The sequence below is a fragment of the Brachypodium distachyon genome, chromosome 3 (genome assembly GCF_000005505.3).
Source record: "Brachypodium distachyon strain Bd21 chromosome 3, Brachypodium_distachyon_v3.0, whole genome shotgun sequence".
NCBI classification, from domain to species: domain Eukaryota; kingdom Viridiplantae; phylum Streptophyta; class Magnoliopsida; order Poales; family Poaceae; genus Brachypodium; species Brachypodium distachyon.
The window spans coordinates 55,023,471-55,047,766 of record NC_016133.3 but is presented as its reverse complement, the minus strand read 5'-3'; the positions used below and the strand labels follow the sequence as shown (position 1 = coordinate 55,047,766).

The window sequence follows — 24,296 nt, the reverse complement described above, 5'->3', positions numbered from 1 at the left end:
GGTGTGTTATTTTGCCTAAAAAAATGAAACGTGGGGTTTTGGGGCAAAGTAAAAAAAATGTATGGCATTTTGTCAAATTTCTCATTAACAAAAGCAAATGAAATTCATTTTTTAGGAACCATATTATGGATCGTCGCACCACAGTGGATTTAGTTTGCACACAAAATACTTAACATGCAAGTACTCCGTACAATATAAACTTATGAGGAGGCATAAAAATAAAAACATGTTTATCAAAATAGATACTCCCTCCGTCCCATGTGACTTAAATTTGTCCAAATATGGATGTATCTATAACTAAAAATCATCTAGATACATGCAATAGAAAGTCATTTAATATGAAACGGAGTGAGTATAAAAGTATGGTTTATTGGCATGAGATGATACTCAAATACGCCGTACTAGCAACTACAAATGTTACCACCAGCAAGCTCAACCTGTGTAGTGTGATGAATTTCACGAGTAAATGAGTAATAGTAGTACATTATCCACCCGGGACCCGGCCAAACTCGACAACTCGCAAGACCACCCAGTTCCTAGACAAACGCATCAGCAAAACAAAATACTCTAGATGCGGTAATTAAAGCGGACGCGAAACAAACGTAATCCAGTTTTAATATCCGGCCAGATTCAAAATTCAATTTTTGTCCCATGGTTTCTTCCCCCTTTCGCATCCACCGAAAATCTCGTGATCTACACGCGGGCAGCGAGAGAGAGAGAGCTCCCTCCGTTCCCCTTCCACTCGCACGCACGCGCTCCCTCCTCTCCAGCTTCAAAACAAACAAAACGCACTGCCGTTGCAAACCCCCAACGGCTACAATCCCCGTTCCATTCGAATCCTCTCTTCCCTATTGCCCTTCCTTCCCATCACCAGAGCTCGCACTGCCCTCTCCCTAGTCTCCTCTCCCACGCAAATCCATACATCGCATACTTTTGCCAGCCCTCGTTTCCAGATCCGGCGGTCCAGCCCGAATCCCGGCTTCTCGAAACCCTAATCTAGCTCCCGGACACCGGTCGATGGCGCCGCTGCCAACGCCCTCTCCCCGGCCAGGGCCGCCGCCGACGGGGATGACGACCCCGCTCAGGACGCCCACCTCCAAGCACCGCCTCCACTTCACCCCGCGGAGCGCACACCACGGCGGCGGCGGGGCCGCGGGCGCCGCCACGGAGCACCCGGTCGAGGTCATCGGCCGCGTCCGGAACCTCACGGCGGCCGCGGCCGGCGCGTCGGCGCTGGAGGTCGCGGGCGGCGGGACGGCCGTGCGCGTGCGCGGGGACGCCGGCGGCTGCCGCGACTTCACCCTCGACGGCGTGTCGGTCTCGGAGGAGGAGGACCTGGAGGGGTTCTACCGCCGGTTCGTGCGCTCCAGGATCGAGGGGGTGCGGGTCGGCGCCAAGTGCACCGTCATGGTCTACGGGCCCACGGGCTCCGGGAAGAGCCACACCATGTTCGGCTGCGCCAAGCAGCCCGGGATCGTGTACCGGGCGCTCAGGGACATACTGGAAGGAGGAGGCGGTGGTAGTAGCAGTAGTGAAGGTGAGAGCCGCGGCGAGGAGGATGCTGGGTTCGGCATGGGGTTGTTTGTGCAGGTCGCCGTGCTTGAGATCTATAACGAGGAGATCTACGATTTGCTAGTAGGGAGCGGCGCAAATGCTAAAGGGAACGCCCCCAAGGTGATAAACTGATACTCACTATTTTTCACGTGCTAATCGTTACTCCCTCGGTCCAACAAACTATGTCTCAACTTTGACTAAATTTGAATGCATCTATACACTAAGTCATGTCTAGATTCATCCAAATTTTGACAAACATGAGACATCTTTTGTTGGACAGAGGGAGTAGTTGCAAAAGTGAGTTGTTGTTATGTTAGGTGGGTGGAAGTAGCATGATTTGGGTTTAAATGTTTCTCTCTTCTGTGTCCTTGAGAGATCTGTTATGATTATTTTAGATCATTAATTACAGCTCTGAAGTTTATCTGTCTGAAAGAATGCTGTGTACTTCCTTTGGAATTGTCATTGTGCTTTCTAGTAAATTGCCTGTCAGTTGTGTATGTGTGATTACTCCCTCCGTCCCATATTAAGTGACTCAAATTTGTCTAAATATGGACATATCTATATATACTAAAATACGTCTAGATACATGTAATATTTCGGCACTTAATATGGGACTGAGGGAGCAGATGGCTAATATGAAGATCCAAGTCAGAAACGTGTGATTCTAAGTGTGAGCTAAACCTCACTTTAATTAATATTGTTCACTGTTACTGTCTGTGAGTTTTGTGTGTGCACATTAGTTTAGATGACTAATATGAAATGCCAAGTTAGAACATTGTGATTTGCCAGTCAGTTGTACTGTCATTGCCGTTACAGCTCAAACAAGTACTCCCCCCTTCCCATATAAAGTGACTCAAATTTGTCCAAATATGGATGTATCTATGCCTAAAAAGCGTCTAGATACATGTAATAGAAAGTCACTTAATATGGGACGGAGGGAGTACTACCCGAACTTTGACCAACCTAAATCAAGTTGTTATTTGGCGCTTAAATTGTCATTGTCATGTTATCTAGGGATAGCTGGATAGTGTCACTGGAGTCTTGTAACCGGGGTAAACTCCAAGGAGTATACGAATTTTCAGAAGCAGAACTTAAGCTGACGAAAGATGTTGAACTTTTTTTTTTTCTATGTGGTAATATCAAAGTGAATCTGTGAGTTAATGCAATCCATCCATTTTGTTTAAGTTTCTCAATACATTATGTACAGGTGAGGCTAGAAGTAATGGGGAAGAAAGCCAAGAATGCAACCTACATATCTGGAAATGAAGCCGGAAAGATATCAAGGGAAGTTGCCAAAGTGGAGAAGCGCCGTACTGTCAAGAGCACACTTTGTAATGAGAGAAGTTCGCGAAGTCACTGCATGGTTGGTTGCAATGATAAATTAGCACTTGTAACCTTTATTTTCTTGAAAGATCCAACTGTTTATTGATTTTGCTTTGTGCCACTTCTGTAGATAATATTGGATGTCCCGTCGGTGGGAGGAAGGCTGATGCTGGTCGATATGGCTGGTTCTGAGAACATTGAAGCCGCAGGCCAAACTGGATTTGAAGCCAAAATGCAGGTGTGTGATGTTACCACTGACCAATCATGATAGTAGCATCCACCGCGGTATTTCAGTTGCCCTTTGAAAAGTGACGCACATGACTGACTAATGCATGTTTAATCATGTTGTAACATTTTAAACAGATAATGAGCTGCAACTTGCAATGCAGTGATTATAGTAAAGTTTTTGTCATGATAAAGTTCTGTTTTTATTTTGGAAATAAGACTTCTAAGTTATGTTTCCACACTGATATTGCCATATGAATTGCAGCATAATAATCCCATAACTTTCCTACAGCCTGAAATCTCACCACTACTTCTTTTCGCAATATGACAGACAGAAGTATGTTTACTAATCACTTTGTTCTGCACATCTGGTCTATAACATTGGTTACTGTTCCACAGACAGCAAAGATCAACCAAGGGAACACAGCCTTGAAACGAGTTGTTGAGTCTATAGCCAATGGTGATTCTCACGTCCCATTTCGAGACAGCAAGCTCACAATGCTGTTACAGGTACAAAACACTCAAGAACCACATTTCCTGAGACCACTTTTGTCTTTGCTTTTCCCAGATAATTTAAACCATGTATTTCATCATGGAATTTCAGGATTCATTTGAGGATGACAAATCAAAGATTCTGATGATTCTGTGTGCGAGTCCTGACCCAAAGGAATTGCACAAGACAGTTTCTACCTTGGAATACGGCGCTAAAGCAAAATGCATTATCCGTGCTGCTCATGCGTCAACACCAAGGGACAAAATGAGCTCTGAGGAGTCATCTTCAATGCTCAATTCAAGGATTGTTGCAATGAATCAGTTCATATACAAGCTCCAGAAGGAGAATAAGCAAAGAGAGAAAGAGCGTAACGAGGCCCAGAATATTCTTCGGCTAAAGGAGGAGGAGCTAGCACAAGCGAGGGCGAAGCTCAGGCTGATAGAAGGGCAGGGTGCAGCTGCAAAGGAGGAAGAGATCAACTCAAAGGTCATTGAGAAGACCCAGATCCTGAAGAGTGAACTCCGGATGATGGAAGAGAAAATGCTTAGGCAGCAGCAAGAGCTCCTTGCTTTGAAGCAACGGCTACAGGAGGTAGAACGAGAAAAGGTGGACGCTCGTCAGCCTGTACAACAGGATATCATTGGAGGCAGATTGTTGGCACGATTATCAGAGATGTCTGCAGGAGTAGATCCATCCATGTCGATGGCGATGTCTATGTCCATGGATTTGGACACGGGAGATCAGCCGACTGTTTTAGATGTGAAGGTGATAAAGGAGGATACTCGCCAGCAGGGCCAGGTATGGAATCACTCATCCACAGCAGGCTCTTGCACCACTGCCCTGGAGCAAGAAGATATTGTCAGACTGTCCGGATTTCCAGAAAAGGCAGTCCTGAGCACTGTTTTCGAGGAGGGAGATGAAGAAGGTGAAGAGAAGGACAACGGTGCTGAAGCAGAAGTGTGCAAGGAAGTTGTGGAAGAGGAGAGCTATAAAGTGGACAGAATGGAGCAACCGCTCGCGGAACCAGATAGGACTAATCGTATTCAGAACATCTTTAGGCTCTGTGGGAACTACCGTGAACTGGTCAAGAAGCCTAATGTCGAGTCGCCAGCAAATCAGCAAGTGTTTGGAGATGAGAACAAGCAGCTGGGAAAGCAATTCCTGGGCGATGAAAACAATCAGCCAGAAAAGCAATTGTTCGCCGACGAGAACAAAGACCCGTCAGCATGGGCAGCCATAGAAACCCCCATGTGCGACGTCAAAGTGACAGATAGCCCAGTTTCATCACAACTCTCCCCGATTGTTTGCCAAGTCGTGGATGAGGCCAAGTTGACAGTACCGGAGGAGCTCAAATCATGCACCACACCTGAAGCAACTGACCAGGGCAAGCCAAAGGAGCAAGAGGGCTTGCTGGAAGTCTATATCAAATGGGAGTCCGGGAATTTGATCAAAGGGCTGAAACTACTGCAGAATGCTTGCCTTTCAGATCTGAGGAAGCTCATAGAGGCTCACTTCGAAGAAGCCGGCAGCAAGCTGCAACCCCACCAATTCACATTCCTTCTCCTCGGGGTATGTCATTTAGCTTTGTCCATGTCATGCTTTCACCCAATAGTTCTCTGCTACTTATTACTCCTGGCAATGTCGTTTGTCAATCATCATATCCTATCTTGGAATTCAAAACTTGTTAATGTTATGACTTGAGTTTATGTCAATAAAAACGTCCTTTTACCAACCGAGAGAAATCATTGACAATAGTGAAAAAAATGTGGGGATCTACTATTGGTGTTTGCAGGATCCTTCTGGTGCTCCAGTGTCGAGAGAGAAGGAGGCGACGATACAGATAAGCAAGCTGCCCAACTGGAACAACCAGCCCAGCAGCTACCTTGCCTGCCTGCGCGCCGTGAAGAAGCCAGCGACAGATCAGCTCCATCAGATACCGTTCAGCCCACTGGAGAGCAAGCTGAACTCGACCTTGAATGCCACCGGTGCCCTCTCACCGAAGGTGGTCGCCCAGATGAGCCCCAACTACATCCGGGAGCTCAGAGCTTGAGCAGATTGCTTGCCACATTCTTTTGTTGGTTGGTTGTCGTCAGTCATCTCATCCATGACAACGATGTATCGATCTCCTATCTGTTCTATGGTCTATGTAAAATTACTAGCTGGTCCAGTGTGCGACTCGTGATGTAACCATGTTACATCAGAGGGCACACGCTGTCGTGTATCTGTGCTTGGCTGAGCAAGATTATTATGATGCATCACCGTCTAGTGGAAGTGTATGCTATATTCATTATGATTATTATGATGCTTCATCATCGCATGCACAATTCTGAGCAATTTTTATTTTGCACCAGAGATTGCAGGATGCTGCTAAGGTGATTTCTTTCGTTAGTTCTAGTAATACAATTTGAATAAATATGAAAATGTATCCAAGGCAACCTCTCGGTAAAGAACAGTCTTGTAACTCTTGGAATTTGGAACTCTCACATAGGGGGGGATATGTATGTTTTCCCCCTTTGCTGCCCATAGTGGCATTTTTCCCCCTTTGAAGCTAGCTGCTGCTCATAGTGACTGAGTTATTTTTCTTCCCTTTTGAAGGCAGTTCAAAGTTGCCAAAGTGGATACCAGCAACCGCAAGCCCATCACCCAGGGCAACGAACCAAAGTAACACCCCGATTATAATGTTGCAATCTGCTTGATGCTTTGGATAATTGATTGATGGATACTGAATTGATTGGATTCCCCTATTCTGCTGTGCTGTAGCTAGCGAATTACGTTGTTTCGGTAGCAGCTTCAAGTCAATTTTGGTCTGATTTTAGTATTATTCAAGGCTGTGCACATGATGATAACTTCAAAGCCCTGCACTGTTGCCACTAGCTTCGTTGAGGCATATGTCGATCCCCTGGAGACTCAACATGTGAACCAGAAGAAAAGGCATAGTTTCCTCCCTGACAATTAACAGAAATCAGACGATTCTTCTCATCTGTTACAACTGTATAGATACTGCATGTTATCTATCTACATTCTTGCACACTTGTTTTAAAAATTGGAACAATTTGAACCTTCTTGGTTGAACAAAATCTGCTTTGAGCACCATTAAGTCCAAGAACCACAGTCAAATATGGTTCTGCTATTTATTCCCCATTACCGTGCCATGATGCCTTTGCATTGCCATAATTTTCCTCTTGTATCTCCATCTTTGATTCTGAGTGCTTATGATACAGTTTAATCTGCGCCCATCTTCTGTGGTAATGTCACTGTTTAATGTTCTCTTCTATTAAGTGATCCATTAAGAAGTATAGCCTCTCAACTGTTGAGTTTCAATTTGTCAAGGGTTAGCGCCTCTATTCCCTGCCCTGCTTCTCCCAGTGTGTTAGTAGCACTCAGTATTAACCCTTGCGTACTAGTTTGATGTAAATTTGAGATCATGAAATGTGCATGGTGTTGACACTTCTGCTCTTTCAGGAAAGAACTTGAGCATGATCTATCTTGCTCTTTCCTGGAAGAACCTAAGCATGATAAGTACTGGAAGGCCCCGGAATGCGCACGTGTGGGTTTGGAACAATACAACAGTAGGAATCAGGTTTTGTTCACTACTTAAGCTTTTAAATAGTGCATAGGTCCACTAAGTGGCTAGGTAGTCATTCAATTTTTAAATTATCTGATCGTTCATATTTAGCTCTCGTTACTTTGTTCTTCAAAATCAACGTACCACTGCCACTGTTTGCCGGTGGAAATGAGCCACATCTGAACAAACTACATGGTTGCAGACATACAACCTCATTAAGCTCAAGACATGGGTGTGATTATAGAGAACTAGCTTGAGGTGTAGAGTGGGGCTGCGAACATCTTTTGCATGAGTTATTCATCTAGACATGCCTAATAGATCTCCAGCAGTTGTCATCAATAATGCCGCAATTATATGGTTTGGCCTTGGTCCGGTGCCGAATATTGGCTGGGTCATCAAAGCATTTGAGAAACTATAGAGTTTGTAAGGACTGTATGAACCAAGAAGTTTCATTATCCCCTTACTCTTCTTGTTTGTACATGAAAGCTAGTGTCATTACAAAACAACCTGCAAATAAATCTCCTAAACTGTGTATGACAATTGACAAGGCTATCATGACATCTTATTTTCCTCTCCTGTAAAAGTGCCCAAACAATGTCATGTTGAGTTTGATCTTGTAAACCTCGACCATACTTTCCATTTCCAATTGCTTCCCAGCAAGTGGTCAAGACTAGGAAATAATTTTTTGACGTTAAAGACTGAAACATCCTTTTGATTTATGTATTCTTATACTGTCCTCCAACATGTTTCTGATGTACGCATTCTTATACTGTCCTTTTATGTTTGTGAATTTGTTAGAGCAGTGAACAGTAATGTTTTTATCTTCAATGGTACTCCCTCCGTCCCATATTAAGTGACTCAAATTTGTCTAAATATGGATGTATCTATGCCAAAAAAACGTTTAGATACATGTAATAGAAAGTCACTTATTATAGGATTGAGGGAGTATATGGCTGCACGCAAATTTTCTTGCTAAGCGTAAAGGCACCAGAAGCTGTGTTGATTTGGTTCCCGAGTACTTTTTTGCTGAGCTGGAGTTTGATGGAGATGGTTGTGTGCTTAATGCACTAAGCTTGATTCAGGTATGTACAATAAGTAACGTTTGGACGTTTTGTTTGCATTGTTTGATCATTTGAGATTCATTCTAATACTAATGTTTTGCAGTTGTAGTTGACCCAAAGAACTCTGGTTACTGAAAACATTATGCATCCTGCTGATGGATATCATGGACATTGGAAGCACAAGCGTCCAAGTAATCGACATGCTGCCGGGGTCTAAAGGTTGCATTTAGTTCTTAAATATTAGCAAGAAAACAGTTCTCATATTACTGAAGTAGAAACTTTTGTCAAATTCATGATATGGTTGTTATATAAATGATCTGCTCCATGTAGCTTTATATACACTTGTTAGACTCTCTTGTGATGTAAGGTGTTTGGTCATGTATGTACTGACACAGACTGATGATATTTTATCTGCTCTACCGTAATGTGAAAAATGGAAACTTTCTCACGTTGTGTTCTTCTCGTGCAACCCGCCGTGTGAGACTCATGACTAGGGATACATACATTTAGTAGTGGGTTTGAATGTACATCTAAGGTTTAGCCATAATGGAGGCGCAGCACAAACAACCAAAGGTTTTACATATACTCTGGCACTCTCAGCCATTGCAAGCTGTTTTCACAAAACGCAAGTCGTGCCTCGACGATACTAACAAAAAAATGTTCACTATGAGACATGCGGCTTCACCACGGTCCATGGAGTGCTTGCTTACAATTTTTGTTAGTTGGTTCTGACCGGAAACTCTGATGCAGGTGCAATTACATATCCTAGTTATATCTATTTCCCATGCTGCCCAAAGTACCTTCCTGAGATCACGATGAGTATGTTCAACATGACGACTTCATCGTCCATCTCCGACTTGGTGGCAAGGATGGTTGTGCACTTGCGCAGCAGCGACCTCAATGAGGCACATGTCTCTGCATCCAAGGGGGGCTCAACAGCAACGCAGAATGCGAATAACCACAGGCAGTTATTCCTGGAAAGTGTATCCAGGTTTTGGATCATATCAATGTAGTTCCGCAGTGTTGCAGCTCTTGAAACTGCATCCATGTTGCGAAGTGCCGTCAGTGTCGGTTCAGTTTGCGGCTCAGAGCTGCTGGCAAGTTTAGAAAAGTTCTTCAGCGCTCCAGACACAGATGGCCCATCAGAGTTGTCAAGCTCGGAGAACGCCTGCACAAAAGAGTATCCGTACATCAAAAGAGCAGACATGATTGTCGACAGGCAGCTAATGACACACCAAATTATTAAAAAAAGGAATTCTACTTGTACTAGCTTCAAGTTCAGGTCATCAGAAAGCGTGTCAACACACTTCTTTGTGTGCCAAAGGTAGAGCAGCAAGATTTGCAAGCTTTCACTCTCAACCCCAAGACAACAATCTCAATTTTAGCTGTATCAATTAGTTTTGCAGTTTACTGCTGCCTACCCTATAGCATCCCTAAAATTCCACTGGTGCATATTGCTATCCCAAATGTCTTTCACATGTGCATTAAGGTTTGAGGTCTTGACAGAACTAAATGCATCAAAATAATAACTAAGTAAACACAATTACTTAAGTAGCAGCCAAGAGACACATAAAGTATCCTCTTCGTCAAGATAATTATAAAAGAAACAAAAGTTAACATATTAAGGTGGCTTGTTTTTTGAATGGCAGCATAGATTACCAGCTTTGTCTCTGAAAAATACGCAATAAATGTGTCCTCCCATTCCTTTGATGCACACAAATCAGGTGAGCAATTTGGTATGTCAGGAATTTCTGGCATGTAAGGTGTCTGCTCATTTCTGGCTGCACCTAAATCTATCTTGGCTACCTTCACTCTAGGAATTTGGTTGGCTTCCCACCTGTAAAACGGATTTAATAGGGTTATCATTCAGCAATAGTATTTTTGCAACAAAAAAAAGGACACGTGGACAATTGTTTACCCACATAAGTTTATAATATAAAATAAAAGCATCATTCATTTTTTCTGGTGCCAGCAATCCAACAGTCAGGCAAATATTTAGCAAGATTAAATCAATGATACTCCTTGCATGTAATTTCTCTATTCAACAGATGGAGCAGCTTTCTTTCAGTTGTAAGCTACTAAGCCATCCTATAGATGCTTCGAGTTATGCTTATACATGATTACACACTAAACTGGGTAATCAGAACCGATATGTGTTACAAGAACAAAAGCAAATCTGATGAAATGACACCTCAATGAGATCACAACATATAGTTCACGTATCTCACAGTGAAAGGATCCCAAATTCCGTGATCTGAAATCTAGATTAGCCCATGAGAGGAGAAGGGAAACTTGCAGATCTTTTTTCCCATTCGTTATGCTATTGGTCAAGTGCAAAATCAAAGCTCTTAGATATTGATCTGGTAACTAAAATAAAGTTTACACGTCAAAGTTGCAGCTTTGTGCTACATACTAACCCATAGAATATATGCAAATCCATCGCATGAATGCATAACTCTATCATTTCAAAAACTAGGCGTGCATATATTGCACAACTTCTAAGCAGTAGCACGTCCACTAACTTATCAAATCCTTCTATCTCCCTAACCATTAATTGTTTCAGCTCAGGCCATAATGAAGGCCAAAGCCCAACCAGAATTGCACATACTTCTTATGATTTAGATTACCAAGATTTCATGGTAGTTACAGCATAAGAATTCAGTTCATGGTGGCTAGAGCATGGGCAGAGAGATAAATTTTATATTGGAGTTCCTAGCTAATGATTGCGATTCTGGAAAAAGACAATGTAAAAAACACAAGAACACTCTTTAATGACCAAAAACATGAAAACACATCAAGGAAGCTGGTACCGACACCTCCATTTACCATTAATCTAGGGTGACATCTCCGACAATTATACACGTCGATGAGAACCGGGTAAACATTGACCACAGCATGACAACAAGAAATGTGCACACCTCAGACAGCATCACATTTCACATATCCTTATAACTTACAACAGATACCACACAACACATTGAGGGACTGCTACAACTAATCAATCAACCAAAACTAAGAATAAAGCATACCTGACACGCCGAAGATACTCGAAACCATCAAGCGGCTCGCCAGACTCGAAATCAGGATCCCCATCAACGGCAAATGCAGGCTTCAGAATGCCATCATAATCATCATCGCTATCATCTTCATACTCCAAACCTTCACACTGATCAAACGGCTCTCCAGTCGCTTGATGGACTCCCAAATCCCCATTCCTCCACGCACCCATCTCTTCCACCTCTACATCATCACGAGCAAAACAAAACGAACAATCACTAACTACAGTAAATAAACTAAACCTAAAACGAACGAGCCTTGCGCGTACGTTCGCGAGGGGCAAAACCAAGAAGGGAGAGCCATACCTGTGAACTGTGGAACCGCCGTTTCGTGCCTCTTCCTGCCGCCCCCAGAAGACTTCCTCCCCCGCCTATTCACCGGCTCGTCGCCGGCGAGGAGCCCGTCGTACTCCCCGGAGAAGCCGGCGGCGGCGAGAGCGGCGTACACCTCGGCCCACCGCAGCGCCTGCGCCTCCGGCGACGGCGCGACCCTGAGCGCCTCGAGCTCATGCCTAGCATACCTCATCCCGGTGAGCGGTGGCGCGGCAACCTCCAATGGCGGCGGACACAGAGCCATTACGCACGAAGAGTCGAGTTCATTCCTTTGGTTCCGAACAAATGAATTTAGAGTGACTCATGGGCCTAAACGGGCCTCCAAAGCATAAGCCCGGCTCTTCTCTTCGTGGTTTCTAATTGGGCCTTGATCGTACGAAGCCCAGTAGGTTCGACCCGTGGGCTGTATAAAAGACGCGAAGGGTGACGCGGCGGGCGCAGAGCCAGACAGCCACTGACCAAACGCTCCCACCAACTCTCTCCGGAGACCGAACGGAGCGAAGGGGAGAGATCGCCCACCGGCGGCGAGGCGAGGATAGCTGAGGAGGGGAAGATGGCCGGCGGAGAGGGCGTGGAGGAAGGGTGGAGGAAGAGCGGCATCGAGGTGAGCACCCTGCAGTTTGGCTACGACGGGCAGGCGCCGCTCTTCGCGCGCTTCAACCTCCGCGTCGCCCCTGGCTCCCGCTGCCTCCTCGTCGGCGCCAATGGATCCGGTAATAATACCTGGCCCCTAGCCACGATGTTACGTAGTTGATCTGTGATGATCGGGTTCTTCTGGTCGATACGTACGACGCCCGTGCCTTGTTGCTTTGGTCTGTCGAATGATTTAGGTGCAGAATGCTTAGGGGTTTGATGCTGGAATCCGCTATTTAGCAAGTGTTATTTCTGTAAGTGTGTTGTTTTATTACATTTTGTATACAAAAAACTTGTGGGATTTACCGAAACAAAAGGCCTTTTGTCAGCATCGATTTTGGCAACTTGTACTCTCATATCGTGTGTGCCAAAAAGAAATCTGGAGATCCATTGCCATCTTTGTAGTTTCTCACAGTAACCATACATCGTATGTCAAATGCCAAAAGGAATGCTGCTGTAACAGAAGGAAATTATGTATCCATTTTAGATTCATCTGTGCAAACTGCAAACAAGTGTATAGTGCATTTTTACCGAGATATGTTCTGTTCTCATCTTGGATGGTCCATGTTTTTTATACCAATTTATACAAAACTGTAGGCAAGACCACTCTTTTGAAGATTCTTGCGGGGAAACATATGGTTGGAGGAAGGGATGTTGTCCGTGTTCTGAATGGTTCTGCTTTTCATGACACACAGTTTGTGTGCAGTGGTGACCTTTCCTACTTGGGTGGTTCTTGGAGTAGGACTATTGGTTCAGCTGTAAGTTCCCTCTTTGCTTACTTGCTAATCGTATAAGAGTTAGAAACTTAGCTCTTCCTTGGTTTTGATTTGCTTCACGATCAATGTTTGGGTAACCGAACATGAACATCTCTTCTCTACATATGGGCTTTCTCCACAAAATCACATGGGAGCTATTTCCTAATTTACTGGCATATTTGTTCCACACAAAACTAGGAACAGAAAAATCTACATGCAAAGCTTTTGCGTTTTCTCGGAAAAAAAAAGTGAACAAATATTGTGGTCTCCGTCTATTCTTCATTGTAGTTGAAATGATCTTTTGCCATCCAAAAAACAAACCCTTAGAAGGTTCCTCTTTCCCTATTTCACTAATAAGTCCAGTTTGTTGAAAATACACAAAAAAAACACTAGTCTACTGTTGACAGTTCATTTTTTCTGTGCTTGATTTGATACAGTAATGTCTTTGTATCTTACATGTATGTAACTTTTTCAGGGTGATGTTCCCCTACAAGGCGATTTCTCTGCCGAGCACATGATCTTTGGAGGTACACGGGACACAATAATTCTCTATGTGTCCAATTATTGGTTTCTTATTGGACGAGACCAATAATGTGTCCACATGCTTCTTTGTCCTTGAATTTACTTGGCTGTAGTTAAATTCCTGCTATCATAATATATCTTCTTGAGCAATGTTCGCTTCTGCATTTGTGGTCTAGTTCAAGTTTTATGTAATGACTTCAGCTTGACTGAAATATTGTCTTACTGTTAGTAAACACACCTTTCTTTCTCTACCCTGAAATGCGCGCAGTTGATGGTGTTGATCCTGTTAGGCGGGAGAAGCTGATTGATCTATTAGATATTGATCTGCAATGGCGCATGCATAAAGTTTCAGACGGACAGCGCCGAAGGGTACAAATTTGCATGGGTCTTCTTCATCCATACAAGGTGATTTTCTGTTCCTAGTTTTGTGTGGATTATTCTGGTTTATATTCTTGACTGCTCCCTATATCGTATCATTGTAATACCAAGTTGGGAGCTCCTTGATTAGGTAGTTGTTACTTTGACTATTCTGAGAATTTTCCCAGTGCATTCTTTTGCTTGCAGAACAGAATATTGGGTTGGTATACTAAACCACAGCCACACAATTTAAGTAGAATGGATCTGATTGATCAGTGTCCCTTGACCTAACTAATCTACCAATTATATCTGTTAGGGTCAAGAGGAATTAATTGTCTGTAGTTTGGTGATTGAAATTAATCATCTTTGTGATCCATGCTGGTAACTGTAGTATGGTGATTGCCCAGTTTGCTGATGGAAGAGGAAATGTTTGCCTTCAAGGTAAATCACAGATCAAAGATTTGTAGAGAGTAGTTTGTTCAGATGGTCACCAAAATCTGCATCTTTCCTTTGAAATGATATGTTTGTAGTTTACACTGGGTCACATCTAAACAGTAAACACTCGTGAGAGTTTTTCTTTCTTCTTGGGGAGGACAAAACAGTATTCTGGTGGTAAAATTTGGAGTAATGTAGTTACAGTACTGAAGTTTGTTTTTATCAAAACATCTGATATGATACCGATGCAGGTACTCTTACTTGATGAAATCACCGTTGATCTTGATGTCGTGACCAGGATGGATCTCCTTGACTTCTTTAAGGAAGAGTGTGAACAGGTAACAGTTTCACCTCATTCTAGCTTATTTGTGAGTCATGCTTTTCTGATTGCATAACGTGGAAGTTTTGTTGCAGAGAGAAGCTACCATCGTCTATGCTACTCATATATTTGATGGGTTGGAGACATGGGCTACCGACATTGCGTACATCCAAGAAGGCGAGCTGAGAAAATCTGCAAAGTACTCGGACATCGAAGAGCTAAAGAATGCCAAGAACTTGCTGTCAGTTGTGGAGTCATGGCTGAAATCTGAGACCAAACTCCCGAAGAAAGAACCCATCCGTGCCGAGAGCCAGCCCAGGCGCTCCTCCCCGTTTGACGCATCTCCTTTCCGATCATCACGCCACATGGCCTACTACAGATGATGATTGTCTGCACCTGTACACCTATTCTATGTCTCATACAACTCTGGGATTTGTCTCGTTTTTTGCTCCTCATCCTGTATACGGCAGTGTATCTAAAAAACAAAGCAAGGCGGGCTTAATTACCCTATTATGTAATGTGCCTATCCCGTCCTTTACTGTACTTCTTTCTGATAATCCCTTCCGGTACTGTATTATGTGAATTCAGTCTATGTACTCTTTCTTCAAGAAAGGCTTGATGTTTGTTGATAAATTTCCCTCTTTTTTTTCTGAAACTCGTGAAACCTCTGTATTAATTGGTCATAACTGTTACATTTTTTAAGTAAAAGAGGTACTATAGTGGGGGGAGTGAAAACACAAAGCTGGAGGAGAGGATTTCGCCAATTCCACGAGCTCATCCGCCACTCCATTCGCCCCCCTCGGACAGTGGCAAGGCGCAGGCAAGTGAGCAAAAAAACACAATGGGATAAAGGAGATTTTGTGTGGAACATCGGCGAATCATACAAACACAAATTGAGTTGGATAAAAAAATGCTTATTGCATCATCAATATCGAAATAATAATTCATGATTAAAGAATCTATATGTGATGTCTAAAAGAGCACTTTTTAAATGATAAAATGAATTGACATGCAAATAATGCAGCAAAAAACACAGGTGTTACCAATATAAGATGAACACTCTTAGTAAAACATGTAATGACTACCTAATTTAAAATATAATCGATGTGATATGAACTTAAACCAAGCTAATCATCCAGACCATCCAGTCTTATCATTCAGAAAATCTATATCACCAAAAAGTAAATATAACAAACCAAATATTCCAAAGACTCATTAAACAAGTCTAAGTTGCATACAAATATAATACATTTAAACTTCATGCAAAATTAATTCATTAAAAATACATATAAAGTTATTTCATTATACAAGTCTAGCCATGCAATCTGCACGGGTCACCCCGCTAGTTATACTTATGCCCACATCGTGCAATTTTTGCTCCGCTTGTAAGATGGATAACAAGACATCAAGATTCGCCCAAGGAGAAAATGTTGCCTCTTTTTCTAGCATCTGTAGGATGCTATTGCTTCAATTCCATCCTTTTTTGGGTACAAACTACAAACAATTAATGTAATAAATATATAATATATAATTTCAAAAGTTGATTTAACTTGGCAGGGGCCCCTTTGCCGGACCCCCTCTACCAAAATTTGTGACATCCTCTCTCCCATTGGGGAGATGGTAGACCAACACTCGCCAAGTGCTGCGAGCCGTTGGTCCAGGGCACGGGTCTTCATGATCACCCGTAGCCCCCGTCCGGTATATATCTGAATTTCACGGCTGCCCAACCTTGCTCTTTTATATGGGTCTTGCCGGTTACCCTAAGGCGCAAACTTTCGATGTGGGACTAATTCTTCCCGTCCATGCTGGAGTCTATTTTTTTAAAGATTTAATAATAATTTTATTGGCCGGCTCAATATGGACGGGCAAATGGGCATGGGTTTCTTATGTCCCTCATGAAATAAGTGCAGGGTAGGTTTGGAGTCTACTCAAGAGCCCACCTGTTGGTAATGGGCTAGTTGTTTTAGTAAAAGAGGTACGATGATGGGGGAGAGTGAAAACACAAAGCTGGAGGAGAGGATCTCGCCAGTTCCACTAGCTCATGCGCCGGCCGCTCCATTTGCCCCCCTCGGATAGTGTCTGAAAGTGATCTCAACAAATTCGCTGGCAAGGTGCAGGCAGTCATCAAAAAATGGCGGCAGCCGAAGTGTAATTATGCTCCACATCCATCATGGCCTGAATGACAGTTGGGTTTGCCCAAAAATCAATCACATGAAGACGCACATGCACAAACGGTCACACGATTATTTGGCCAAGAGCGCGTATCGTGTCCTCTATTTTCTCGTTATTTCTTCTCAACTCAAAACACACGACTTGATTACAAGCTACGTATCATATATAGGACCAATGTCAAGCTACTAGACCTACTTGCACACGGACACGAATCCTAAACTGACACAAACACTACCAGCACATAGGAATTTAAGCCTACTACTATTCAGACACAATCACATGAACTAAGACACGGCAGCTGGACTAACACGTTCACAACTTAGCCTCAAGATTAGTTTCCCACCGTGACCTCCAGTTATCCGAGCAGACAGCAACCCACCAGCAACGCCAACCAGAGAGAGCAGCCAATTCCAAGCCCACCTTCAGCGCATGTGCTTCCGCCGAGAGGACTTCCGACACAAGATCGAGCCTCCAAGTGATCGCCGACAAAAAATCGGCACACAATCGATAAATTTGCCATTTTTAATTAATCTACTTGTGCCATTGTTAGTTTTGAGCGACTGTCTCACTAGCCAACTTCGATACACTTTGTTTCCGTGTGCTCCCTTGGAAGGTACGCAGCGCGTGGAGTCGTAGGCGCCACTTGCGGAGGAAGACCGCGTTACCGTCTGCTTTAATTGTCGATCTTATTTTTCCTCCTATACTCGCCTCTGTCCTTAATCTAATCTCTCTAATCTGGCCGTGACGTGTTCCACGTGGAAACGAGTCAATGTGTAAGTTTTCGTCGCTATGATTATCTTGCCATCCTGACTGACATTGACTTCACTAATCACGGGCGATGGCCGGTTTTAAATGATGAGATTTGTTAATCAGTGAGCAGATTTGTTTATCATTTATTTATCTTGTACCGGTAGAACGAACGGTTGTGAGCAGACGATTTCAGCTTGCTCACCGGCCAGCGCTAGAAAATCATTCCTTGCACGTAAACGATTTCGTCACTGCCCGTACATTTTCCGGCCTCATTAATTTTCTTCACGATACACGCTGTATAACTCTCCAATGTATTTTTCTAATAAGCTCATGATCCTCTTGGATAGGATTTCACTGGATTTGTAAGCTCGTGGCCCTTTTGGATGGATAGGATTTCACTTCTGCATTCACGTGTGGGTACTGTCAATCGCGCGCCAACAAATGTGCCTCGAGATCGCTGCAAACATTTTAAATTCCAAAGCGCTGTTCGATCTAATCCTAATCACTGTGTGTAAAACTCGGTCCTCCTACTGGTCTTTGTTGATCTCCGGGGAAAAAAAACGTTGCTCGCCTATTACTCCAACGTTCTCGCAGCAGCTGCAGTTTACACGGAGCAATTTTTACTACTCCGTTATTATCTCCGTCAATCTCTCACGAGGAAAACATGGCAGAAGCTTGGTCGAACTCTTCAAACTCGCACGAGCAAAACGTGAAAGGAGTTAAATCGCGGTGCTCGTATTCACCGGCTAGCTTAGCTTCATCAGTCAATAAAGCAAACGTGAAGAACGAGCTTGGCGTGGACGAAGCTGCTACTGCTTGTACGGTTCTACCGAAGCCGGGGATGTCCTGGCCGCCCTTGGGCCGTCCGTTGCCGGAAGCAGCGGAACGGCCCAGATTCCTCGCACGCGCTCCCTGGTCCGTACGCTGGCTCGACCCCCTTGGCCGTCCGATGGCGCCCATCGACGGCTGGTATGGTAGTACGCGCTGTCCCCGCCTGGACGGGTACCTAACCTGTCGGGCCCACCACGAGACAGCGTTTTATCCCGTAAAGGAGCTGGCCGGAAGAAGAGACACAGAGCTGCCTGCTACTTGCAGACGCAGAGCAGTGGCCAGTGGCCTTGGCCTACCCTTAGTATTATTTTTCTAAAATCCGTTTTAATAAAAATAAAATGCCTGACTCTTTCATTATTGGCCACGTCACCTGGGCTTGCGTCCGGTGTAGCCGGGTCGGGTGGGTGGGTGCATGGCACGGAATGATGGAACGGAAGCCGTCCAAGCATAAATAAATATACCAGGCCAAGTATGTCGATGACCTTTTCCCGGCAAAGGAAAGAAAAGAAGGAAAGAGCCTGGTTTCATCTTGTCTGCAAACAACTTGTACAGTTGTACAGTAGTAGTGCTACAAGATATGCATGACTTTGGGCATGAGATTATGCGTATTGCGGACAACCGATGCGTCCACGTCGATGATCCTGTGGTGGATCAATGGCGAAAGCGAGCTTGTTCGTCTTATTCTGTATCCGATTTGTAAGATCATGGTAAGTCTCTCTCCCTCTCCGGGCTGGGAAGCAGCTGATTGACTCATCCTACACATCTTCTCACACGTACCCCGTGCTACTTCTCATCGTGTCGTGCCAATTGTTGTGCCGCGAGAGAACTTTTTTGCGTGATGAGAATATTGCTCTACAAATCGTAAGAATGGACGGCATGTGTGCGCACATTATACCGGCATCGTAGTCAATAGCGAACGACCGTGCATGACCATCAAGTTTTATTTGGACGGTGCGTTTAAAGTGCAAGTTCTTGTTCAGCTATAAAGTCCCGGAGCGGGTTAAAAGGTGGTGTCGGACATGAGTGGTGGTGGCCGGCCAGGGAACACACACACACACAAAAGGACATCAGAGATAACACTCTAGTTTTATCCGGTCTCAAACTTAGCTAACAATATACTCCGTACTCCGTTCGGCAAACTAATACGGAGTAAGTTTTACAAAAATCTCAACTAGTAATACACTTAAAAAAAACTAGTACCACCACATATTTAATTAGAAAAACTGTTTAAAGCGCAACCAATCCCCATATAATTTTAGAATACAGCAAAGGCGTGTGTATGGATACGTGCTTATCTCAATCCATAGTTGGAGAAAGAAACTGGCTCAATAGCTACACGAGTGCGACCATATAACAGAAAAAAAAAACCCGATGAATTGGTGGGAAAAGACACGAACAATAGCAACCGAAAAGAATGAACACAAATAAAATGTCTCACTTACTCGTAATCAAAACCGGATCACCGTTTAGTCAGTGGCTTTTTGTCGCGAATCCCATTCCTAATCAGCATCGCTAACCAGGCGGCGTCTATTTACTAATCATCCCCCTCCCTTTCTCTCTCTCTCTCCCCATCCTCAGTTCCTCCCACCTTTTCCCTCGTTGGTCGGCGTCTTCGTCTTGCTCTCTCTCTTTCTCTTCCCCCTTCTCTCCACCTTGCCCGCCGCTTCACCTGTCTCCCCCGCGGCGAATTCGTTTCTGGAGAAATCCCTGTTTTTTGTGCCCGTTTCTCCGGATCCACACACACGCGCCCTGTTAATCAACAAATCCGCCCGTTCGCGTCGATTTGTTTCGTCTGTAGTATTCGTTTTTTCTTTCATTTCTTCTCCATCTTCCGCTGTTCGTTCGTTCGATTGGAGCTAGGCAACGCCCGGATTTCTCGGTGGTGTGTCTGGATCTGGCGGCGTAGAGGGCCGCGCGCCCCTAATCCCGGCTGGATTCGGCTAGGCTCGGCGGCGGCGGGTTCGGATCTCGTGGAAGGGTTGTTGATTCGTTTGGAGGAGCTGGTGTCGGGGGCAGAAAGGAGATGGATCACGTGGTCGGGGGCAAGTTCAAGCTCGGCAAGAAGATCGGGAGCGGATCGTTCGGGGAGCTATTCCTCGGTGAGTCAGTCCTCCGTCTCTCCGGCGCCCTTAATCTCACGCAGCTGCAGGAAATCTTTTTGGTGAGAAAGATGCTGACTTTGTTGCTATTCTTCTTGCAGCTGTTAATTCGCAGACCGGAGAGGAAGTCGCCGTCAAATTGGTATTGGATTCGCTCTCATCTCGTCGTGTGCCTTAGGAGTTTTTGTTTGGCCGATCTAGGGGGGACCATTTTATAAAGTTTGCTGCTTGGTTTAGAGAACATCATAAGATGCACGGAAGCTGTAGTGAAATGTTTTTTTAGGGAAGCTGTAGTGAAATGTTTGTGGTACTATTGTCGGTTAGGTAGCTGTTTGGCTTAGTCGAAACGTTTTAGCTGTTGGGTTGCTGAGATGATGCTTTGGGTTGGCAGGAAAATGTGAAGACCAAGCACCCGCAGCTTCATTACGAGTCGAAGCTGTATATGCTTCTACAAGGAGGAAGTAAGTTTATTGTCATGGAGCGTGTTTGGAATGCTTTTTTGTGAATACCCTCAACGATGATGGCAAATTGATTTGAGCTGTTACTTTCTCTTGGCTGAAGCTGGCATACCGCACTTGAAGTGGTTTGGTGTGGAAGGAGAGTATAATGTGATGGTGATTGATCTTCTTGGACCTAGCCTTGAGGACTTGTTCAACTATTGTAGTAGAAAGTTCTCATTGAAGACCGTGCTCATGCTCGCTGATCAGATGGTGAGGACACTTTCGCTTCTTTTTAAAGCTGCACTACCATTTATTCAGTTCTTCTTAAATATGAATTTCTAGTGTAACCACATTCTTTCTTGCAAATGTTTCAGATTAATCGAGTTGAATACATGCATTCAAAAGGATTTCTTCACCGTGATATAAAGCCGGACAATTTCCTCATGGGGCTTGGTAGGAAAGCCAATCAGGTTTGCATTTTTATCTGTCTCTTTGCTAATTAAATTTGTATACTCTCCTGACCCTTATCTTCCTTAAAAGCCAAATATTGTTAATCACATTGTGCATGATGCATGTGGTTTGCTGGTCCTAAGTTTGTTCTCATGACATAATTTTTTTAAAGAAGATCCCAAAATGACTCAGCAGCAAAGAAATATGGCTCGACTCCTAAACAACTGCTTTAATAGTCCAGCATCTGAGGGTTTTAGTTAAATGGTGCCGCTGGTCTTGTTAAAATGCCTTTGTATGGCATGGCTGCTTCCGTCGCAACAAATGATCTGGATGATGACTAAGAGATGATGAATTAGAAGGTCCATTGATATTGGCGTTTGTAATGCAAGTAAAATGCATAATATAGCAAGGTGTTCTGATTTTAAAAAACCATGATTTCGGAACAGAAGTCTCTGGATCAAACTAATGTTGTATATTGTTGACTTTCATGTCAGGTATATATAATAGATTATGGACTTGCAAAGAAATTTAGGGACCTTCAGACTCACAAACACATACCCTACAGGTTGCTCTAAATTACTAGTACTGCTACAAAATATACACTCCCAGCACTCTCCTTGTAGTAATTTTATGATGGGTTCACTTCAATATGCAGGGAGAACAAGAATCTCACTGGAACGGCACGCTATGCAAGTGTCAATACCCACCTTGGCGTTGGTGAGTTTGCTGCACCATCTGGATGATTAAATGAGTAGCTAATTTAAGTTGTCTGATTTAAATTTCTCTGATGCAGAGCAAAGCAGGAGAGATGATTTAGAATCTCTTGGTTATGTCCTTATGTACTTCCTCAGAGGCAGGTTAGTTTGTCGTATCCATCATTTCATATATTATATTTCCTTGCAATGCTTTGCGCATATTCTCTTTCCTTGCAGTGTTTCTGAAATAACGTTAATTGCTTGTTTATCTTGCTACATCCAACAGCCTGCCATGGCAGGGGCTGAAAGCTGGTACTAAGAAGCAGAAATATGACAAAATAAGTGAGAAAAAGATGCTTACTCCTGTGGAGGTAATTAATGATTGCGCACTTTATAGGCCCATTTCTTAATAAACTACAGAAAAACTGAGTGTTGTTTGTATGATACATTGTGAGTCAGGTACTCTGCAAATCCTACCCGTCAGAATTCATTTCTTACTTCCACTACTGTCGATCATTGCGGTTTGAAGACAAACCCGATTATTCTTACTTGAAGAGACTGTTCCGTGATCTCTTCATCCGGGAAGGTATTTTTTTTATAGCCTCTTCCTTGTGCTCATCAATTTTATCTGTCATAATACTTGCTTCTAACTGAATTATTACTACAGGATACCAATTTGATTATGTATTTGACTGGACCATTTTGAAATATCCCCAGATAGGTTCCAATCCACGGATGAGGGTATGTAGTTTTTGGTTATAATTTTAACAATGCTGTCCTATTGTGAAGTTCGTTAACTCTGTTGTTTTTGTTCACTGTTTTTTGTTCAGCCAAGTGAAAGAACTAGTGGAGCTCCTGGACCTTCTGTTGAGAAGATAGAGAAGGCTCCAGGTTAGTTCTACAACCCATGGAAGTTGTTTTAACGAAACTATGATGCACATCATGCACTTGTTACAGTCTTGAAGCACTTTGTTTTAAACAGTTGAATCATCTACTCGAAGGAATCCTAGCGCTTCTCTGAATCAGAGTGACAACTACGCAACACGACCACGGGAAACTGTATCGATGTCACTAAAGGAAATTGTAAGCTAAACTCTAAACTCCACATTCCCATAATGTATGAATTGCATAAACTTTGTACCGTGAACTTGACAACCATGTACGTTCATTTTCTCAGATGCATAGCACAGACCGGTCTGGCGAAAGGACTGTGGAGAGACCTCGTTCATCCTCTCGTACAGGCAGTGCATCGAGGAGAGCAGTTGCATCAAGCAGCAGACCAGCCTCATCTATGGAACCAAGCGAGCAGCAATACGGCAGGACAAGCAGGTTGTTTTCTAGCAATAACGGTGGCAGCCGCCCTTCCAGCACCCAGAGAGTTAATCCATCTGTAGGTGAGTCAAGGGCCACATCCCTTTCACGAGCCGCGGTTGCCAGAGGGTCCCGCGACGAGCCCCTCCACCGCAGCCTTGAGCTCCTATCCCTCGGTGGCGGCAAGAGGAAATAGCGCGAACGGGAGAGGAATCCAAGAACGGAAAGGAATGATGTTGTTTGCGACTCTGTAAATGACAGGATATCACCTATTTGTCAACAGTTACCCTGGAGCACCCATAATTTCATGTTGCTCCGGCCTGTTGTATCATTGCTTGATAGATAGCAATAATTCGTTGTTGTTGGCGTGTGTGTCGCTGGTGCGTTAGGGCCAAGTCCTAGCTTCGTGATGATTAATTTAGAGGTGGTCAAAGATTCAACATATTTATGTTTCTTTACCTTCCTGCTGGACTTGGCAAACTTTCTGGGACTAGTGTTTCTTTGTTTATTGCAACTCTGGATTTGCTCGTTCAACAGAAGTTGATAAAAGGAACTTCCAAGTATAAAATTCAAGTCTCCTTGTTTAATCTTTGCCATGTGAACTGGGACTTGACGGTGTTTACATTTTTATTTCTAAAGAACTATGTGAATTTCATAGAATGCTGCATTGCTGTTGCTGTTACTGGTAAAAAACAACCATTGTTGTCGCACGTTTGACGGTTAAAACAAGAGCAAAACAGAATGATATTCCTTTATGATAGCAACGAGCAGCGAAACTGTCCTCCTCTTATCCTTGTTATTATTGCATTTTTTTCTTCCACTGGTATGTCGGCTGCTGCGGCTTTGCTCCTTTTCTTTACCGCAACAAATAAGGAAATTTACGCCTTCAGAGATTCGAGAAGCATCAACGAAAGGAC

At 43.8% G+C, this 24,296-nt stretch overlaps 4 protein-coding genes and 1 pseudogene across 4 annotated transcripts; 3 read left to right on the top strand and 2 right to left on the bottom strand.

Moving 5' to 3' along the window:
- The first annotated feature begins 707 nt into the window (after window positions 1–707).
- On the top strand, window positions 708–6,016 carry LOC100840427 (kinesin-like protein KIN-10A). Its single transcript, XM_003570290.4, has 6 exons — window positions 708–1,674; window positions 2,762–2,917; window positions 3,008–3,115; window positions 3,502–3,612; window positions 3,707–5,164; window positions 5,388–6,016. The coding sequence occupies exons 1-6, from the start codon at window positions 1,018–1,020 to the stop codon at window positions 5,643–5,645; spliced, it is 2,748 nt and encodes a 915-aa protein (XP_003570338.3). The 5' UTR covers window positions 708–1,017; the 3' UTR covers window positions 5,646–6,016.
- A 2,683-nt stretch (window positions 6,017–8,699) lies between these two features.
- Window positions 8,700–11,883, bottom strand: LOC100838808 (gem-associated protein 2). The gene is made up of 4 exons (XM_003572881.4): window positions 11,584–11,883; window positions 11,251–11,461; window positions 9,881–10,058; window positions 8,700–9,389 (listed from the first exon to the last, which is right to left on the bottom strand). Exons 1-4 carry the CDS (start codon window positions 11,852–11,854, stop codon window positions 8,997–8,999), a joined length of 1,053 nt encoding a protein of 350 aa, XP_003572929.2. The 5' UTR covers window positions 11,855–11,883; the 3' UTR covers window positions 8,700–8,996.
- A 154-nt stretch (window positions 11,884–12,037) lies between these two features.
- On the top strand, window positions 12,038–15,264 carry LOC100843774 (ABC transporter I family member 19). Its single transcript, XM_003570301.3, has 6 exons — window positions 12,038–12,323; window positions 12,841–13,001; window positions 13,474–13,525; window positions 13,789–13,925; window positions 14,564–14,650; window positions 14,727–15,264. Exons 1-6 carry the CDS (start codon window positions 12,164–12,166, stop codon window positions 15,012–15,014), a joined length of 885 nt encoding a protein of 294 aa, XP_003570349.1. The 5' UTR covers window positions 12,038–12,163; the 3' UTR covers window positions 15,015–15,264.
- Window positions 15,265–16,185: 921 nt separating this feature from the next.
- On the bottom strand, window positions 16,186–16,337 carry LOC112272092 (annotated as a pseudogene).
- A 3,593-nt stretch (window positions 16,338–19,930) lies between these two features.
- On the top strand, window positions 19,931–23,947 carry LOC100841036 (casein kinase 1-like protein 10). Its single transcript, XM_003570292.4, has 14 exons — window positions 19,931–20,483; window positions 20,585–20,625; window positions 20,875–20,944; window positions 21,045–21,193; window positions 21,298–21,393; window positions 21,868–21,938; window positions 22,029–22,090; window positions 22,167–22,230; window positions 22,355–22,439; window positions 22,528–22,654; window positions 22,736–22,809; window positions 22,899–22,959; window positions 23,051–23,151; window positions 23,246–23,947. The coding sequence occupies exons 1-14, from the start codon at window positions 20,408–20,410 to the stop codon at window positions 23,573–23,575; spliced, it is 1,407 nt and encodes a 468-aa protein (XP_003570340.1). The 5' UTR covers window positions 19,931–20,407; the 3' UTR covers window positions 23,576–23,947.
- The last annotated feature ends 349 nt before the right edge of the window (window positions 23,948–24,296 follow it).

What these genes read in the sequence shown, in the direction of transcription:
- LOC100841036 (XM_003570292.4), top strand. Translation starts at nt 20,408, where the DNA reads ATGGATCACGTGGTCGGGGGCAAGTTCAAGCTCGGCAAGAAGATCGGG. An exon ending in TTGGTAGGAAAGCCAATCAG is followed by an intron (nt 21,394 to 21,867) that starts GTTTGCATTTTT and finishes CTTTCATGTCAG; the next exon opens with GTATATATAATAGATTATGG. An exon ending in ATGTACTTCCTCAGAGGCAG is followed by an intron (nt 22,231 to 22,354) that starts GTTAGTTTGTCG and finishes TACATCCAACAG; the next exon opens with CCTGCCATGGCAGGGGCTGA.
- LOC100843774 (XM_003570301.3), top strand. Translation starts at nt 12,164, where the DNA reads ATGGCCGGCGGAGAGGGCGTGGAGGAAGGGTGGAGGAAGAGCGGCATC. An exon ending in GTCTTCTTCATCCATACAAG is followed by an intron (nt 13,926 to 14,563) that starts GTGATTTTCTGT and finishes ATACCGATGCAG; the next exon opens with GTACTCTTACTTGATGAAAT. An exon ending in TTAAGGAAGAGTGTGAACAG is followed by an intron (nt 14,651 to 14,726) that starts GTAACAGTTTCA and finishes GTTTTGTTGCAG; the next exon opens with AGAGAAGCTACCATCGTCTA.
- LOC100840427 (XM_003570290.4), top strand. Translation starts at nt 1,018, where the DNA reads ATGGCGCCGCTGCCAACGCCCTCTCCCCGGCCAGGGCCGCCGCCGACG. An exon ending in AGCTCACAATGCTGTTACAG is followed by an intron (nt 3,613 to 3,706) that starts GTACAAAACACT and finishes ATGGAATTTCAG; the next exon opens with GATTCATTTGAGGATGACAA. An exon ending in TCACATTCCTTCTCCTCGGG is followed by an intron (nt 5,165 to 5,387) that starts GTATGTCATTTA and finishes TGGTGTTTGCAG; the next exon opens with GATCCTTCTGGTGCTCCAGT.
- LOC100838808 (XM_003572881.4), bottom strand. Translation starts at nt 11,854, where the DNA reads ATGGCTCTGTGTCCGCCGCCATTGGAGGTTGCCGCGCCACCGCTCACC. An exon ending in GGCGGTTCCACAGTTCACAG is followed by an intron (nt 11,462 to 11,583) that starts GTATGGCTCTCC and finishes GTGATGATGTAG; the next exon opens with AGGTGGAAGAGATGGGTGCG. An exon ending in GAGTATCTTCGGCGTGTCAG is followed by an intron (nt 10,059 to 11,250) that starts GTATGCTTTATT and finishes TCCGTTTTACAG; the next exon opens with GTGGGAAGCCAACCAAATTC.